The 21,612-nt window shown below is 31.5% G+C and overlaps 1 protein-coding gene across 1 annotated transcript in view; it reads left to right on the top strand.

Annotated features, from left to right (window-relative positions):
* LOC123701672 (inactive dipeptidyl peptidase 10) overlaps window positions 1-21,612 on the top strand; it is a 305,461-nt gene that overhangs the window by 258,988 nt on the left and 24,861 nt on the right. Inside the window, exon 2 of the mRNA XM_045649163.1 lies at window positions 339-546. Coding sequence (XP_045505119.1) covers window positions 339-546 — 208 coding nt within the window. The remainder of the gene's footprint in view (window positions 1-338; window positions 547-21,612) is intronic.

A 21,612-nucleotide genomic window follows, 5' to 3' on the forward strand; every position in this document is an offset into this window, starting at 1 on the left:
CGGAAAGCTAGTGTTTAATATAGAAAAGATTACAGCAAAATAGCATTTTCTGTTAGTTTTCAGGCGAGTTTTATACATTTAGATATATAAAACGTATTCTGACCCTGCTCGCTGCAAAGTGTTCGAAACGTCAGGATAACAATAAGGAATAAATCGCGTTAAAAGTCCGTTAAAATCTTTAATTTCTACAGTAAAATAGGTAGTTAAAACTTGAGTATGAAGTAACTTGTTTATTGTAAAGTTTACAATAACGTATAAGTGAATGACGAAACAATTACCGCTATAAATTCATGACAATTACATAAGATTTGTGTCTTATTCACACTTTTCCTTTCCAGGAGTTAGCAGCTTCGACTCCTACACAGCGCAACTGGCGGGGCATCCTCATCGCACTGCTGGTCATAGCAGCGGTACTGGGTCTGATAGTGTTCAGCATAGCGCTGCTCACCCCCACGGGAGACGATGGGAGGGGGAGGGGGAGACGGCCGACCCTCGCGGACGTTCTGGTCGACCATTATACGCCTTTCAATGGGACTTGGCTGTCAGGTTAGTTTAGCAGATGCATCTGATAAATCGGAGATGAACAAGTGATAACTGCGTTAAAAACAACCGACTTCAAACTTGCACTTGCAAAATTTACAAATACCTACGGACAAAAAAGCTCATACAATAAAAACTGCTGGTCCTATCCGAATAAAATTTTTATGGGACCAATTCGACACCATCCCGCATCGAACAAAAAAAGAATCACGTAAATCGGTTCAGAAACATCGGAGTAATCGGTGTACATACATAAAAAAAAAAACATACCGGCCGAATTGATAACCTCCTCCTTTTTTTTGAGGTCGGTTAAAAAATATGTTACTGGTACTTTCAGAAATTAAAGACTTTAACAGATTTTAAACGTGATTTATTCATTCATTAGGATTCGTTTGCAGCGAGCGTTGTGTTGATAATATAATGAATAAATCGTGTTTAAAGTCAATAATTTCAAAAAAAAAAAAAATAAATAAATCTTTATTATATTTGTTAAATGTGATTACAGTAGGATTATTTTACAAGGTTGCTAGTACAGTGATATCCAAACTAGGCTATTGCCTGTATCTTGGATATCAGAAACGGAGTACAGGTTACTTTATTAAGACGAATTATAGAGTACATCAATAATTATGTTTAAATAATTTATAATTAATAATAATGAGTGTACTTAATACAAGAACTTACAACATTTTCCATTTAACATAGGGTGTGTGATTGTGTGTGTGTGTGTGTGTCTGTGTAAGTGTGTGTTGTGGGAAGGTGAGTGTGGATGAAGGTGATAGTATAAATATGTGTGTGTTTGTGTTCATGTGTGAATGCGTTCAGGGATCCAATAATATTAATTAAAGTAGCTTTTTATATAATATAAGTTATGTTATCCACTATATAGAAAAAATAACATAACAGTACAATTTGATTTTATTTACTTGAAAATAATAGAGTCGGCATCGTAAATCACAAAACGATTTTAAATTTAAATAACGTACAACCTTCCAAATAAATTGGTACACTGAATTGTGAAAATTGTATATTTTCAGTCACTTGTGGTGCTTACTGTACATGAATTAAATCAAATAGTAAAATCAGTGTTTAATGAGAAATAATTGCAAATTGCGGTGAATCCTGATGCAACATTAATAATATAATAAGCGACAATCAAATAAAATTAATTCAATTGCGTATTTGTCACGTTTCAAAAGATGGAAATAAAAATAACTACGTTATTTACGTGAAAAGTAATTCTATGTATGTGAAAAATGATTTTAAAAAATCAAAACTTTATCGTTTCCATATAAGTCAACATGAAACATGAATATTAAGAATATATACTTTTAATTGCTAACAATTTTTGTCTATATTGTACCTGTTAAAAAGTATTACAAAGAGAGTTAAATATTTAGGTATACGTTTTTTTTTCTCGTTCATATAAATGGAGCATACGACAAGAAAAGAAAAACGAGAAAGCTGCGGCCATAAGCTTGTCTTTTATAGTTCGACTAGCTGCGCTTCACAGTTTCACCCTCGTGGCTTTGCTCTTGTTGGTCTTAGCGTGATGATATATAACCTACAGCCTATAGCCTTCCTTGATAAATGGGCTATCTAACACTGAAATAATTTTTCAAATCGGACCAATAGATCCTGAGGTTAGAGCGTTCAAAAAAACAAACAAACTCTTCAGCTTGATATAATATTATGTACTTATAGATATCAACGAGATAAAACTATTTTATACTTGTTAAAAGTTAAGACATGTAACTTGTTGGAAATCAAGTCACAGCTGTTTTAACTTAAGTCACAAATCAAAGCCTTATGCCTCTACAAGGTTTTGATTTGTGACCGGTCGAAGTTTACACAAGTTTCGAATGAAAGATAAAATACATTATTATAAAGTCAGTTTCGAATTAAATGTCTTCTCACACTTCTGCATTAATTATCAGAACTTTGTGTACTTTGATCAAAATTAATTCATTCATACAATATATCGTTAAACTTTTAATTATAACTAGTTATGCCCCGCGGTTTCACCTGCATTGCTCCGTTCCTGTTGTTTTTAGCGCGGTGATATATAGCATATAGCCTTCCTTGATAAATGAGCTATCTAACACCGAAATAATTTTTCAAATCGGACCAGTATTCCTGAGATTAGCGCGTTCTAACAAACAAACTCTTCAGCTTTATAATATTAGTATAGATTCTAAGACAGTCTGTTCACTATATTTTATAATCTGTCTAATAGTTAATTAAGTAGTACAGATTATATAAAATATTAATAAACGCCCTTCAATGTCAAACTTCCGACCTTCAACTAAAAATTAATACAATTAATTATTTACAGCATGAACAAGAATTTACTAGAACATCTCTCACAATTAATGTATTATCAACAGCAGACGACTCATAAAACTTTAGGGGTCGACGAACGAAAATTGCCAGTTACTATTCATTATATTACATATTACAACTTTATTTGAGTTCATTCAGGGTTGCCATGATAGTGAACACTAGTAAAGGAATGGGTATTAGTTGAACTATTTTCTTTTATTACATGCAAAATAATCTTAGAGTTGTTTTTCTTCTGTTTTAGCGTTACGAGCTTAATTTGAATGAAGTTTATTATGGAGGTAATGAGTTTAAAATAAATATCAAGCAAATAAATTAGTTCTTGATTCTATTATACTATTTCTAAAGCGACGCTTAATCGAAAATATGGGAATACTATTTTAATGAAAACGTTATTTTAAATACTACTTCATAATTTTAATTACAATACTACTTTACCACCCACGGCTTCGCCCGCGCAGTCAAAGAAAAACCCGCATAGTTCCCGTTCCCGTGGGATTTCCGGGATAAAACCTATCCTATGTCCCGGGGTAAAAAGTAGACTATGTCCTTTCTCGGGTATCAAAATATCTCTATTCCAAATTTCATGCAAATTGGTTCAGTAGTTAAGGCGTGATTGAGTAACAGACAGACAGACAGAGTTACTTTCGCATTTATAATAATAGTACGGATTAAACATGGCATAGTATAAATCAATCTTTATAAAGTTCGATCTAGTGACATTACCTATTAAGTTTTTATAAGTGCCAATTGACCATTTTTTTTATACTAAAACCGACAAAGGAGCGGGCGGTGTACTGATGAATGTGATCACCGACGCCCATAGCAATTGCAACGTTAGGTAACCTAGCGATAGTTCTGCCAGCCTTTGAGGGACGCGTAGGCTCTTTTAAATCAATATATTTATAGAACATACCTAGTCAATCTAACACTTAACCCTTTGATCATAAAAGAAACAACATTACAACCAAGTTCAAACAACAATCGTTTGAAAGGGTTGGGTGGTGGTAGGGGTTATGTGTACAAGGGTTAAAGTATTGATATATGTGACGTGTGCAGGTGTGCGTGATATATTTATGTGTACCTTTTTGGTTTCATAAGTTTTGTGAAAAATGTTAAGTCGCCTTGTAATATAAATTGGGAGATGATAAATAGTGATGTAAAGCAATGCAGTACTGTAAATGTAAAAGCTAATGGAGTCTATTCTTTAAAATTTACATTATAACAATACTAGCTTACCTCCCGTGGCTTCGCCCGCTTTGTCTAAAATCTAATTATATACTATAACACCCTTGAATCACTCTATCTATTAAAAAAACCGCATAAAAATCCGTTGCGTAGTTTTAAAGATTTAAGCATACAAAGGGACATAGGGACAGAGAAAGCGACTTTGTTTTATACTATGTAGTGATAATATTTAATTCTATATTCATATCAATCTGAAATACGAAACTTAATATAAAATTGAATAGAAAATGTCTAAAAGCTTAATAAATACTAAATTAAACCTTCCACACATTAAGTATTTTAATTCCCACTTAAATCTAAATTCAAAGCATTCCTTAGAAACGCGTACAAAACACGGTTATATTATTTTAACTCACCTAAAGAGTTATTATGGAAATAAATCTGCGTCTCAAGTGTTTAAATTGCCTAGATGCAGGTTAAAATGAAACCATTTGAAATTCGTCCTTGCGTCAAGTGTTGCGCATTTTAATTACTCCACTCTCAAATTTGATAAAACTCGACCTGTTATCTTGCTTCTGCAGTTATTTGAGTTGAGCAGCGAGATTTAGTTTTGTTTCCCTGAAAATAACTTCATTTTAATGTAATTTCATGAAATGTTTGTAAATTGTTCATGATATATTGAAATAGAGGTGGCTGTATGTTTGTATGTAAACGACTTTTATTTACTTTTGACTTTAAACAGATACACGTGATGATACAATAACTATAAGTTTGAGTGTGTTTTTATTTATTTTTTAAAAAAAGTTTGTGAGGATGGATGTATGTGTAGGTGTGTATGTTTATTACTCTTTCACGCAAATACTACTTAACCGATTACATTGAAATTTAGCACACATATAGAGGGTAACTTGGATTAACACATAGGATAGGTTTGATCCCGGAAATCCCAAGGGAACGGGATCTATGTGGGTTTTTCGTGAAAGCGCGGCCAAAGCCGCGGGCGGAAAGCTAGTCATATTATAAGTAGAAAGCAGTAGATAATATGCTTAATGCGCTCCAAGAACAACACGTTGAAAAGTGGCTAATTAGCCAGAATTTATTTCAATTGTCTCTTTTTAACTTACAATAATTGAATCATGCCATATATGACGTCTTTATCGTGTCTGCCGTTTTTGCAGATAGAGTACAGCGTTGGTAAAATATTGTCTACTTTTTATAAAATATAATGAAATTAGATTGTTCACATTACTCCTGAGTGATTTTCAGCCATAACAAATTCCGATTATGACTAGCCAACTGATAAGAAATGTATTATTGTACAAGTTCACTCCCAATTCCATCACTGTGATCCGTTTTGACAGTTTATTTCATAACCGTAATATATATTCCCGTCCCACATCAGAACCTATATATTTTTCTGACAAAAAGGTTTCCTTATCATTCAATGTGCTATCTATTACATATTATATAATAAAATTCGATATAATTCGTTGAGCAGCTCAAGAATCGAAAAACTGTCTGCTGAATAAATTGTCTGAGTTGCTATGACTTCACTAATCTCTAATTAAAAGTACTGCCAACTTACTGTCCTTTAAATATAAAAATATTTATATACACATAGGTACATGTATAACTATATGATACACTCATTAACAGTAACGTCATATTATCTATATGTATATCCCTATTAATCTATACTATAAAAATGAATCGCAAAATGTGTTGGTAAGCGCATAACTTGAGAAAGTACGAGGATGGTTCTTATGGAGAGAAAACGTAAACATGTACCACGGGCGAAGCCGGGGCGGACCGCAAGTTATGAATAAAGTTTGTTATGCTTCCACGAAAAACAAATAAACCGAACTTGATTAAATTTAGTACAGAGATGGCTTGAGAACTTAGAAAAGACATAGGATAGGTTTTATCCCGAAAATTCCACGGGAACGGGAATTATGCGGGTTTTTCGGGAAAGCTAGTAAGATATATAATATAATTTATCTATATCTATAGATTATTATAGGTATATTAAATGACAATAGTAGGCGCGTCACCTGATACTAAGCACACAACCATTAGCTGCAAAAATCAACCCCAAATCGGATTAGGGGATGAATTGGAAAGAAAGGAAATGTGGGCGGATTAGCCCCTTCAGTGGAAAAAATGAGAAGATTTTATGTTACGTATTTTTATGGTAATATCAAATATTCTAGACAGCTCTGATTGGCAGTATGAGAGTTAGAAGTTTTCCTGATACATAAATGGTAATATTATAATGTTTTTTATTTTGTAAGTAGGAGATTAGGATGCGACTGGTTATGTGTAAGATCTTTATAAAACGTAAGTAGGTACATATTATTACAGTGGACGCCTTAGTAACATAATATTTGCAAATATCATTACAAACATGTTCCAAAAATACATTCAACCATATTAAATTATTATTTTATATTAATATTACTTGATATTTTCTATATGGTCTAAAGTAGGAGTTTCAAACTATACCCAAGAAAGACGCACAAGTAATTTATTATCAAACAAACCTCTAAATTTTACGGGAACTTCATAAGTAGGCATAATTATTGAGTAATAAATTCTGCAAACGTTTCCCAAAAGTTTCCTCATTTCGATCTCGAAGTTTCTACCTCAAATTGTTCCCCATTTTTTTAGTCATTATTTTTGTTTTGCTCTTCTTTTTTGGAGAAATCTTTTATAAGTTCAGATTTCTTCACGATTGATTACATTGCAATTGTTTATAATATAATTGGTAATGGTAATAGTTACTATAATTTGTATCGTATAAGATCTGATTGTACATAAGAATCGGATAATAGTTTTAGAAATTACAGAGACGATAAATCTTCACGAAATAAACTAAAATCACCGCTTTTCATTATTGAGATTAAAAAATCAATAAAAAATAATATATTTAGTTCATACATACTAGAACTACATCATAGAATCTAATTCCTACCTATTTTTTGTAATCAAAGTATTTCTTTGATACCTACCTTTGAATTTTACTTTCATATAAAGAAAAATAACATCGTAATTTTGTTCTTATTTTCTAGAATTTCATAAAAAACTAAAAGAACTATACTTTCAGCCAATAATACTTGCAATTGTAAAAGACAACTCCGCCATTTTATCAAAGCGAAGTTTCAGTAATTCTCACATTCGCTAGAATTCTTTCACAAAAGAAATCGAAAAGTTCAATTTAATAAAACACTTTAATCCAATGAGATAAAGCTTAAAATCCATTATTTGATCTTGAAAATGTTATGTTCAATTGGAAATGAGCCGTGAATGTGGGTAATAAAGTTTAGAATGCATTGGCAGGTGTATGGACGAAGGTTTTTGAGAATGCCTTTGAGACAGTCTTATCTGAGTCTAAGAATTGAGATACTTGAGCGCAAAGACTTTGTGTTGGTGCTGGTAATTATTTTGAAATAATTCTTCTAATAATGGAGAGTTAATATAATGGAAACGTTTGTTGTCCTTTAGTGCTATTATGTGCTCATTTTACTTTGTAATTAAGAAAAATGTTATCTTTAAAAATTAGAAAGAAAAATAAAGATTAAAATGTCTTCTTTTCTAGAAGATAAACACTACTGTAAATCTGTTATTCGTACAGAACCTAGAAAGCATGATATAAAATATATATTCTCAAAGTATTACGCTTCAGTTCAGAACTATTGTAACTTGTGTAATAAATTTTATTGAGCTTTTTAAAACTTAAAGCGCAAAGCGTTTCAAAGAATTTAACACACATTTTATATAGGTACATTGTCATATTTTTACCAATAAGAAACAGTATTCTACCTCATATGTGTACGTTAATCTTGTTAATGAAATAAATGTATTAATTTATTGAGGGACCAATTATAACACAGACAGGTATAATACGTGTTTTAAACAAAACTGAAATAATATAAACAACATCCTGAACCGTTCATTATATTATTTCAGGAATACAGGTTCTAATGAAAATAAAATATTACTGTCCTCTTCTAAAATATCGACAATACTGTCAATATAAACACGAAATCTTATGTTTTTCCAAATTCTTCGACACTGTTTAGCAGCAGTCGTTTCGTTAAACAAGTAATTTCGCCAAATTGAGCGGGGAAGTAAGGTCTCCCTCAAGTGATTGTTTGTCCACATTGTTCTGAGCTAGGGTTGCTACGAACTGATATCTTCAAGCTCTGATTTGAAGTACTGGCAATACTGCAAGTGAATTTGAACTCTAGCCCACAAGTAATTGGGTACGTATTTGCTTGTTTGTTGTTCTGGAAAATTCTGTGGAATAACTTTTTTAATTTTTTAAATTAAAATCGAATAATGACGTGATTATTGTAATACGAATTCTTATGAATAATTAAATCTCTAGTTTAATATAACTAGGAAAATATTATATTCAAAATGTTTTTGACAACCCTAATTCAAACATTTTCTTACCTCGTAATATGGTGAGTAATTATTATATTTCCGGGCAAATATTCTGCGGGTTTCAGGCTTTTACATTGAATATCTTTATTTTGTCTATCCTTATTTAAAATAATATTTTAACTATACACGCTCTTAATAAACGATACTTAAACGATATTTATTAACATTGGCGAAGATGATAAATTTATTATAGCACATGAGTTCTAATGATGAAAATACATATATGTGTACACCCACACAAAATACACACTAAGATGGACCTTTTTACTTATTTGTGTAATTTACTTTAAAATTAAAGAAACCAAATTTTATAGATGTGCTGTTTATGTTGGATGATTTTCATTTTAATCCAGCACAGAGCAGCCATAAATAAATCGATTTCTAATCCCCGTTGCGAGCATGACCCAATTCTTTCATGCTCTCCCAAAATTTTACAAAGCTCGCCATGGTTGTCCTTCGCACTCCAATACACGACCCTATACCTTAAACGAATACAAAAACCGTCCAAAAATAGCACTTTCACTTGGCTAAAGAAAAAGGTCGTAATAAAAATAAATTTCTAAATGTAATCCATTGCGATTCTCAGCTGAAGATGGATTCTAGTAATATTCGGAAAGGGTTTTCATATTGAATAAGCTACCTTTGACGAATTTACGTTGTTCAATTTTTTTATTATACCTAGTACTGTAGCTCTTGCTTCATTCTAGATTTATACGATTTATTTTCTAAGCTTTCTGTGAATATAATACAACATCATCAAATTTACTATCTAGGTAAAGAGTACAGAGCTTTAGAAAATATTTATTGATAATTTTCCTGAGTCTATACCTTCTTAAATATAGTTTATTATTTTATACGGAGAAATGAATAAATGAATACACAACAGCACAAGAACAGAATTTATATTTAAATCCGATACCAACTTTTCAATAGTAATTAGCTTAATGATTAGGTACTATTAGACATCCCAAAATGTTCGTCTTATCTTATACAAATATTTTTAAAGCTGGTTTTAACTTTACACATTCCGGCAAAGACAGGTTTATTGGTATGTACCAAGGTATGTACTGTATTGGTTTCAAAGGATAGACCTTTAGAAATTGCAAATAGGTTCTAGTACAATTGAGAATATCGTTGGATTGGAAAATTTAATGTGATCTACCATCTCCTAGAAGTGTATAACCGAGAGGTTCTGGGTTCGATTAACAAACTAACAAAAAAAAGTCTTGCTGTGACAGGACATAAAGCTGATCACTTACTAGTGCGTAAAGAAAATCGATCAGTGAAACAGATGTTTAATACATCGCCCCATAAGGGAACACGGGAATTCACTCACACATTTAATAAAAGCAAAATGTCAGTAGGTAAGGGTACAGATAGCTGATATAAACAAAAACTTTAATTATCAGAACGCAAATACATGCTCTATTTTAATTCATTGCACGAAAACGATAAAAAAATTCAACCTTCAAACATCGATCAGTAAAAAGTCGAATTTCAACAAACAATCGACATTTGGAGAGAGAATACGTAATTGGCTGAATTTTCGGTATAGATAGGTATAGCCACAGTATAACGAAGTGTCAATCATAGATTTTCGTATCTGGCCCCCTTCCAAGTGGCAACACCCAATTTAATTTTACTTTGCCAAAATGTAACTTGACGTTTTTAACGGCCTTCGCTATTTAATTATTGAAAAATTCGGTTTAATTTTAATTTACACGAAAAATTAGTTTGATAATAATTATAGTTGTTTTTGGCTTGAGTTAATTGCAATTTAAAGTGCAATACTTAGTGCCAAAATCCATCGCATTTTATAGATTTTTATAATAAATTTAAGCCCAATCATTCTTACGATTAAGATGAAATCACACCTGTCGTAGAACCGTTAAAGTTCGTAGTACCGTTAATGCTACGGCGTAGCACCACATACTCTACCAGATTAATATAAATAATATAATTTTTATTTAACTTTATGTGGCTAGGATTCATTGTAACATTTTTTTCGATTTAAATATTCTGTAACTTAAGAGCTAATTAGATTAGAAGGACAAAAATATATTTCTTCTTTTTACACCATACTTTTATTAGACTATCGCGGGTGAAACCGCGTCCGGCAAGCTAGTTATATCATAATCTAGTTAGATATCGGTCGAATAGCACTTAATTAAGTCTAGACTACCAATTTATTAGGATACCTAATGGATAGCATGATTGATTTCCACAATCCAGAGATATCTTCAATGGAGTTAATTTGCGATTATGAAGCGATCTATTGTGTCCAAGTTATACAATTATCGTAATGAAGACTTTGTTTAAAAGATGAGACGGTAAAGACGGATTAAAGGTTAAATTAGAGAACCATTGACGTAGTGGTTTTGAAATTTATTTTGCTTTGTACTCGATCGACAAAATATTCGATTGTTTTTTATACTTTGTACAGCAAAGTAAAAAAAACAATCGAATATTTTGTTGTATGTTGTGTGTTTATGTTTTAGTTTTATATGTATGGTATTTAACAATCTATTTAAGCAATCTGCGATATTTTAATTGATTTCAAAGTAAAACCTCATATTTCAGTTGTTTTTGATAAAAGTGAAAGTTATATCCTCAATATAAGCCTAAGCAGAGAGAATAAAGGTACAAGTCCGAGACGGACCGCAAACTGCAACAGCAAACTGCAAGCGACACCACTTGTTTCTATGAACATCTATGAAATTGATTCTAAGCGCGGCGACACTGCTGCCTGCAGACGCGACGCGCAGCGATTCATAGATGTTCATAGAAACAAGTGTTGTCGCTTGCAGTTTGCTGTTGCAGTTTGCGGTCTGCGGCCCGTCTCGGACTTGTACCTTTAAAAAGAAATAACAGCTATGCTTTTCTCAATAAACTGTTGTTATTTTGACATCTTAACGTCTTTATCATCATCATCGACTAGCTGCGCTCCACTTTTTCACCCGCGTTGCTCCGCTTCTGTTGGTCTTAGTGTGATGATATATAACCTATAGCCTTCCTCGATAAATGTGCTATCTAACACCGAACAAAATTTTTCAAATCGGACCAGTAGTTCCTGAGATTAGCGCGTTCAAACAAACAAACAAATCTTCAGCTTTATAATATTAAGTAAAGATATAGATAAACATATTATCTATAATATATCGTATTACAATATAGATTACCCATACAAGATCGTGTTACCCGTCATCTGCTACATTCTCACGATAAATCGATTATAAAGCACAACTGTTTCTTCCCAATGCCACATTAGTGAGTAAATAAATACTTCCTTATTCTATTGTTTTGTCTTTGAAAGGTCCTTTGTTTAGTGTATAAGTTGGTGAAATAGTGTGAGACAAAAGTTAGACCTCAGTTTATAAGCTACTTAGTATAGTGAGAAAGTACTTTAGGATGGATGGATGGGTTTGTTACTCTTTCGAAGACTAAAACTTTATCAGATATATTACTATACTTTAAAGTTTTCAAAAGCGATAGGTACTCTAACTCGAACTCAAACATTTATTTATTCAATTAGACATCTTCTAGAAGCACTTTTGAATCGTCATAACATATTTTTAACATTTTCCGCAATACCTACTGGTAGGTACTTACAAATGTTATTTTATTTTAATCAATGAGAAACAATTTAACACACATAAAATGAAATCTACCTTCCTACACAATAAAAGATAAAGAACAAATGGAATCCACTTTTTCACGCGTGTATTCAAAATGGCGGACCGGTAACAGTTGGTACGTTTTGTTTCCAAGCCGATAGTGAAGGCTGCGCGATATTGCTTCATAACTATTTGAATAAAAACGGATAAATACAAATTCGGTTCTCGCTAAACGTTTTCATCGTAGCAACTGGCTTGTAATAGAAAGCTGTGTTTTTACTTTTAGGGTTCCGAACCACAAAGGAAAAAACCCTTGCAAGATAATTTTGCTGTTCAGTTGTCTGTCAACAATATTTTTTCTCAGGAACGCGTGGAGGTATCAAGCTCAAATTTATATCGAATACTAAATTCTACCGTTACTGTGATAAAAGCAAACTTATAGCCAACGCAATCAAAAGATATAACCGTCTGTGCTGCAAATTTACACAAATTTCGACATTTGTAATTAAATCAAAATCTACAGGGTACTAATAGGAAAATATTTCAAATAACTTTTTCGATGATGAATGGTGTTTCTAAGTAATAATAAATAATGCAATAAAACACGTTTAAAAAAATATTAAAACTAGATTATTTCATTTTATTTCAGATTCAGAACTTTTATGAAGCGACTCTGACTTCCATCTTTTCGTAACATTGCCTTTGAAGTTAGTTTCTTTTACAAATTACCTCTCTAACCTACCACTACATTGAAATACCTTGTAAAACGCTGCAAAATGAATACAATTGCCTGCACATAAGCATTAACGTCAATTAATCAGTGTTATCAGAGAGTCTGGCGGTCAGCCAATACCTATCAATGTGTGTGGAGGTTGTATCGGTGAATCCAACAAATGAGCTTGAGTTAAAAGGTATTATGTAAACAAGAATAACTACGACGAGGTGTAACTAATGTAGGAATAGGTTCTCTCTACATAGAATATACATCGGCATTATTTTGTACGAATTTAGTGAAAACACTACATCATATTATAGACTAGGTACTAGCTTTCCGCCCGCGGCTTCGCTAGCGTTTTCAAAGGAAAACCCGCATAGTTCCCGTTCCCGTGGGATTTCCGGGATAAAACCTATCATATGTGTTAATCCAAGTTACCCTCTATATGTGTGATAAATTTCATTGTAATCAGTTCAGTAGTATTTGCGTGAAAGAGTAACACACACACACACACATCCTCACAAACTTTCGCATTTATAATATTATAGTAGGATGTTCGGAGAAGTTTGTTTACAAACACTAGAACACGAGACTTTTTATTATATAGATCTGATACATAACAAGATGGATATTGGATAATTAAAACTGAAATTAGGAGACTGCTTTCAACGATATGTTACAGTCAAAACCCTTAACGAGTCACCTTAACCTTATTGACTAAATTTACCGGTCAATAAGGTTTTTGACTGGTTAAGGGTTTTGACTGTAACAGATAAATATTGGAATTGAGAGGTTATATTACAATTATCTCATTGGCACAGATTTTCTAATATTGCAAATATTGGTTCATAGTAAAGTACTTTATGCAAAAAATATAATACAGTCAGTTAATAACTACCTATTTCAAAGTTAGTTGCAAGCGGAAAATTATCTCAGATTTATATTTTTCCCGCCTCTGGCGATGACACGTTGTCAATAGTAGATGTCTGCATGAGATATTGTTATTTTTGGTATATTTTTTATCAAATGACATTTATAAAACATTTTTTTTTATATTGAACGTTATTTTTCGATAGTTTTACTTCATACAAATTGTGTCCCCTAATTAAAATATAAATTTTCTTTCTTTTCTCAACGTTGTTCAATATGTATAAGGAATTTATTAGAATAAAAATTCGTCCACGCCATAAAATGATAAATATATTTTGCTTATTTTGTTTCAGAATTGTAAAACTATATCAAAATTTATCTTGCACACTTTTTCGTTACACTAAAAGGAATCAATATTAAGCTATATTGTAACATTTAATGGAATCTAAAGTTGCGTTCCAATAACTTCCCATAACTTAGTAATAACCGTCACATGTTGTTCATACGGATATCCGGGTCAAACTTTAATTACCGGATAGCGGATACCGGATAGCTTGAGTGATCGCTTACTAAGTTTATCAATTAGGATTAAACTATATCTTAGATGGTTCAGGAGTTAACACATTCGTAGCAGAATAATCTTCAATTAATGATGCACATTTTTTGAGGCATCTCTTAAAACACATCTATAATATTGTATACTTTCAAAGAAAACACATTAAAAGTTAATATTGTTTTTTATAAAATGTTATCATATTGGTTTATTTTATTTATAACAAAATAAATAGCTTTATCTTATACATTTCTATATCACATAAGTGCTGTAAAAACATATAATACAGAGCAAAACATTGATATGACTTCTAAGACATCCGAAAAAAAATTACGTTTGACTTCACTTACACAAAACAAATTTTTTGTAGCTAGGTTATACTACTAGAATAGTATAATATTATGAGTTGTTATAAGTTGAAAATAAAATATATACAACAACTATTGAACCAAAAAGCACGTGACGCGTACCCGGGTGTGCCCGGGTCCCGGATCAAACGGGCCGGGTGAAATTAATCGCCGGTTATCCGGTACCTTACCCGGTTTGAGTAATCGTTCTCACGGGCCGCTGCTTTTTGTATTTATTACGGCATGTGTAATGAATTGGGGAAATTTAATTTAAAAATATCAATAAAGTTTATGAGAGGTGGTAGTTATTTGAAAAACTATTAAATTACTGTACTGATTTTATTATATTGTAAATAAAAGTGAAAAGATTATGCTAATCCCTAATCCCAAATATAATTGCGAAAATAACTCTGTCTGTCTGTCTGACGCTTTCCCGCTTTCTCAACCGATATTGAAGAAATTTGGCACAGACAATATTTAGTCCCTGAGAAAGAACATAGGCTACATTTTATTGCGAAATATGTACGACGAGTAAAGCCGGGGCGGATTGCTAGTTTATAATAAAATAATTCGGTTTTATTGTTGCTTAACGAAATTATTTTAAAAATATGGGAAAGTAAATTTATACCTGTTTAGTTTAAAAGAAAATTAAAGTTACCTATGTAGGTAGTTTAAGATTTGTTTTCTTTATAAGTAATATTTTAACTATAGGCATTCAAGCAACTTATTTATTATTATCGATTATTATATTTAAGAAAATGCGATAATTTTTCAAGTGCTGCCCTGAATACCCTTTTCAGCCTATAATAACAGCATGAAGCCTTGATGACCTAGGGTTGTCAAATCTATCATTTAAATTTTAATCGTATAATTAGCTATCGTACGTTTTTCTTTATTTCCGTTTATAATTCTATAAATTTCATAAATTTTGTTATCAATATTGTTGTGCTAATTATGCATATTGGTACCTAGTTCATAATATTTAATGGTATGTATATCAATCCCATAGTTAAGCTTACTTTGTGCGAAATACACGAATAAGTTTGTGTTTTTATTAAAACTAAAAGTATTTAAAAGTTTTTTTTCAACCGCTCGAAAGTTTTAGCTTTAAATCAAAAGTAATTACATTACATAAAGTTAATCATAAAACAAAAACTTATAAAAGTTTAAATCTGTAAAGTTGAAGAATTAACGTTTGGCAACCCTATTCCTTCTCACACTAATTATGTAATGAAAACGTTAAACTTCTGTTTCTGTATCAAATTTTCGGGATATTTACCTTTGCGAGACTCTTCTATACTTAATATTAAAATATTTTTACAACATAAAGGTTGTATAAAAATAGAAAAGTTTATAATTAAAAATAAATAAATAAATCAATTTACTCCGCTCCTGTTGGTCTTAGCGTGATGATATATAGCCTATAGCATTCCTCGGTGGGCTATCTTACACCGAAAGAATTTTTCAAATCGGACCAGTGGTTCCTAAAATTAGCGCGTTCAAAACAAACTGTTCAGCTTTATAATATTAGTATAGATTTGTTATCTTCCATATTGCACGCCTCATAAGCGAAGCGTTGAGGTGGGTACTACTGTCACTTCGCGCAAAACATCTGATTTTTCAAACTTAAAATGTCTTTACTCTTTATGTATCATACATTGCACTTGTAAGATAATACATACACACACATATTAAGAAAAAACACTATTTTTAACATTCATGATATTTTTGATGTCATTTTTGTTATTTAAACTAGTTAAAAAACAGTTTAAAAAAGTTCTGTCTTGGACGTCCGTGTGTCTGTATGTGCGGAGGATTTTCTTGTTAACACGATAGCGACCGAAATACTTTACTAATCGAGTCTTTTTTTTCTCTTACGTTTGAGTATGCTCAGGAATAGAACCCTTTCATTTTTCAGGGTCTGATTCGATGTGGTTTAATTGTTATTAAATAAAAATAAAAAAAATATCGACTGTTCTCCATAATTTTAGTATATCTATATATATTCTTTATTTATTTTTTTTTTTATATTTATAGTGTACTCAAAATTCACCATTATAAACTCGATTCTTTATACTATAAGCCAAGGTTTAAAAAAATAAGTTGGTAGTCAGTCCCTTAAACCTGCGCAGTTTCACATCTAGGTGGGGCCACAAGAAAAATAGCTCAATTATTACGGTACCGCTTTCTTTACTTTTCCAACTGTTTTATTTTATTTCTTTTTTATATTTATAGTGTACTCTTTATAAATAATCAATTTTATTGTAAAGGATGAGATTATGAGGCGTGCACTTTTGGATTTTCCAAACTATTTTTCATACTATGCAAGTACTATAATAACTTTTAAAGTGCCCACTGCCAACTGGCACTTGGCAACCTTTTATAATTTTGGTCTAAAGAACCGCTCAGCGTGTAATAACGTTAACTCGCATGCAGTTAACTGCTGATTACCTTAATTAGCTTTTGTTTTGAACATAAAAATAACCTTTATTTCTAGATATACATAGTTGCAATTTTAAAAGCAATATATTTCAAAAAATGATTCAATTTAAAAGCATTACGATTGCAGCGAACATAAAAGGGTTCATTACTCTGAGTAGCAAAGTTATGAAACGCTATCGATTGCGAATGCTTATTGATATTACATGTTCTAGCTAGATTTATAGGGTTTATTATGAACTAGCAAACTGCCCTGACTTCACCCGTGGTACATGCCTATAGCACGCGTGGTAATGCCTATAGCACTCAGGGATTATAAATTTAACTAGTTTCCCGCCCGCGGCTTCGCCCGCGTTTTCAAAGAAAAACCGCATAGTTCTCGTTCCCGTGGGATTTTCGGGATAAAACCTATCATATTATGTGTTAATCCATGTTTGTTTATAATAATATATGTGTGCTAAATTTCATTATAATCGGTTCAGTAGTATTTGCTTGAAAGAGTAACAAACATACATATACACATACATCCATCCTCACAAACTTTCGCATTTATATTATTATTTATTAGTAGGATATGATATATCCAAAGGTGAAATGATTTTGGAAATCGGCAAAATTTTCTGAGATAAGCATTAAAACAAACTTTCTATTATTAAGTATCGATTATATAATAATAAAATCTTTCACAATAATCTAAATAATTTAATTGAAAAGATCAAAAATTAATTAAAACAAAAATGCAATTATAAAATGACCTATTTTCATATTTTGTTTATTCTAACTTCGCTATTTCTCTGGACTCACCGCAAATGTTTTGCGACAGCCGCTCTTATAACGCCCGCATAACGCTTCCAAGACGAAAACATAATCTTAGTTTAAATCTGTAATCTTCTAATCCTAGGCAGAACGCTAGAAATGGGCAGTTTTGTCGTAAGGCTGTAGAGGCCGACAATAACGTTAATAGGACTGCGTAAACGGGCGTTCAAACGCCGCGTTTAATTATTTCTACGAGCAATGGGGAACTGCGGCATACCGCATACTAATCTTTACTCTTATTAGATGAACAAAGAAATGGTTGGTGTTATTGCGCTTAGTTGCAGATGCTGGGATTAAGAGCCATGAAATACATATGGCGTACTGTAGGAAACAAACGATATAAGTAGAAAATCTTATAAGCAGCGTATAAAATATATCTGGTATGGTAGGATTGGTAAAAGTATGAGAGTACTTAAAATAAGTATTTAATTTAATTAATTTGCAAAGGTTTAACTCCAAGAAATAATCAAATATATTTAAAATACATATCTACTTTCGGCTTTGTAATACTTTTCAAATTTAATATATCGTATGAAAAATGTATTAAACAAAGCTAAGAAGTTATTAACTAATCGACTTAAATAGGTCTTAAAAAATTAAATGGTACAATTATAAATTTTTAATCACAAACCTGCCAAATGTTCCACCTCCTCAAACACGCTCGTTCACACAATATAGGCCAAAGTATATGGGAGATTAAGATAATAAGTTTATCTCTATTGACCCCCTTTATATCGGGTCGATCTTTCCTATTTTTTGCTATTACCGTTTTAGATAAGCGCTGCCATGTAATAACGTTTCTTTCAATCCCCTTGTGGAGAAGAAAAGGGCTCAAGAATCTTCTTTTCCTGGTATGCAAGTAGGCTAAAAATATTCGGACTTTTTTTTTGGTGTGACGTCAGGGTTTTTTTTTCAACTATGGCATAATGAAAAAAACATACAATTTCTAAAATAGTTTATTAAAGAAATAAAATATTTCTAAAATTATAATAATTTAAGAAATAAATTGAAAAATACAGATATAAGATAAGTAATAACCATAAAATGTATAAATTATGTATTTATATATTTAAATACATAACATTGCATAGAATCCTTTATTTAATTCTGATAATATAAATACACAAAAAATTTATAGGAAATACCTTAGGGAAATACGCATACCAAACGCATACAATATTATTATTGCACATGATTATTATCTACCAATGTCAAAGATGACAAAGAAGAACGAACTGTTTCCTAGGAGGAATTATAATTGCTCCGAGACTGTTTCTATCATTCATAAAATGTTTCTATCGCGATTACTTCCATAAAAATGCTCGCAGTCCGTCCCTTTCTAACACGCATTTAAAAAGTAAATAACACATTTTGGCGCCATGTCGTAGAAGCGAGAAGATTTTTTTTTTTTTTTTCCAATTTCATCAATGCCGCCTATTTTGTGGAAAGTTCAAATTTAGAACGCTTTCGTTAAGTTTGAAAACTTTTTTGATAAGAAATAGTTAATCGTAACTTTTTTGATAAGAAATAGTTAATCGTAAAATTTAAATTATGTTTTATTGTTTGCCAATGTTCTTTATGTGATAAAATTAATAGTGTTCTTCATATTTATTCTGCGCTTGCATGAATTTATTAAGGTAATAAATTGAAATTATTAACTTTATTACATCAACTTTTTCAAGATAGTTTTTACAAAAAGCCGTATACTTAAGTGTTATATTAAGTTATAATAATTATTCTCTAATAGAATATGAATTAACTACCACATTATCATAAAATGTGCATTTGCTAGTGCATAATATTATCATAGTGCGTATTTCACGCACAATGTCGTATTATTTAAAAAAATGGAATTAGTTCGAACATAGATAGATAATTTAAAAAATAAATAAGTTTAATACTGTTTTCCATCTCATTTTCACCAATGTTTTATTTTCTTACCCGTACACCTGACAGTGTAGGTAGTTAGGTACCTATTATTGCAAAAAAAATATAAAGAACATAATTATATACACAGTTGACATAAAGTAGCGTAGGTATTTATTCACTATTTAAATAGCATTGTCGCGGTCGGTTTAATGTAATGTAAGTTTGTCCGTCTATTAATCAACTGAGATTAGCATTTAACGCTTGACTGATTTTACAAGGGTGCACTAGTTACATTGATTAATTTATTAATAGCTGAAAGCAAAATTTTCAATGCAATGTTACAGATTTTTTAAGGAAACACGAATTCATATAACATTCAAAAATAAAAATAAATTAAAATCTAAAATAAAAATTCATTCATTCATTCTAAATTAATTTATTTATTCATTTAAAATTCTCTTTGTGTTAATTTGGTAAATACATATTTTGTAACCAACTATTTTTTACCAATATTCTATAATAACACTTCAGTTGTTCACGGTATATAATATTTTTCAAACGCAACTCAGCCAAAATACATCATCTGACATGCATTGTAACATGAAAACAACGTAGGATGTAACATTTATAATATACACATACATAATACCTATTTTAACAGTATAGATTTCGTCTCTACTCTCTATTATCACGGTTAACAGAAACTTTTATAGACATAAATGCATTCCTTTTATACATGAACATGAGAACTTTATAGTTCCCATTCATCAATATTTCGTAGAAGCTTCTTGAACAATGAAAAATAGATTTGAAAACAACATGCAATCCAGTTCTACTAGGTATGCAGATATTATATAATCTATACTAATATTATAAATGCGGAAGTTTTTGTGTATATGTAATTATGTTTGTTACTCTATCATGAAAAAAGACGTGTGGCACTCGGGGACTGCCGCGGTAAAGCTATTGCATAGCATGCCTTCAAGCCACACCTCCGTGCCCGTCGGAGTGGGAAGCGTGAGGTTTTTTTCGTTACGGAATTTCTCGATTCGGTCCCCGCGCTCAAGGCCCCGCGATAGACGCTATGCAATAGCTTAAATACTACAGATTTGGAAGAAACTTTAAAGTAATATCGTATACTATCCTACTAACCACATTTGAACTAGGTATGACATTTTTCTTTGAAAACGCTGGCAAAGCCGCGGGCTGAAAGCTAGTAGGTTACACATCCGAAACCGATTCCGCGCGGCACAGCTAGTATTTAATACTAGGATGACAGCCTTAAGACAAATCAATCTCAACATGTAATGTAATATCTGTCTGTAGCCATTCATCAGGCGCTTGAACAGTGAACACGCTGACGTTTACAAGGGTGCACTAACATTGATTTATTGCGGTTTAAAGCAAGATTTTTAAGATAAATCGCTTTTATTCTTCATTCGCTATTAATAACGATTATATTGACTGCAGTGGTTTTCTGGCTTTTTGATAGCAGCTTCGATCGCGTGTAGTGCCTTTCGTGATTTTTTTATAGTTTCTTCAAAATTTTCACGATCTTCTTCCGGGTACAGAAGCCGATGTCCTACATAGGTTCTATCTACAGTTATTAAATCAAAAATACAGTAAAAATAATAAATATTAACGTTTCTTCATTTGGCCTTTGCTCATATTATGAGTACCTTAGTACTTTTATTTAATTATTCCACACTAGCTATAGCTTTTCACCCGCGTACCGCTCCGCTTCTGTTGGTCTTAGCGTGGGCTAAATCATAATCATAATCATAATCATTTATTCACCATAAAATACAAAATTAAATACATAGTATCATTATCTTAATTAATTATTAAACATTCAAAATACAAGGACATAGATAT

This window comes from Colias croceus, chromosome 22, assembly GCF_905220415.1.
Source record: "Colias croceus chromosome 22, ilColCroc2.1".
NCBI lineage: Eukaryota > Metazoa > Arthropoda > Insecta > Lepidoptera > Pieridae > Colias > Colias croceus.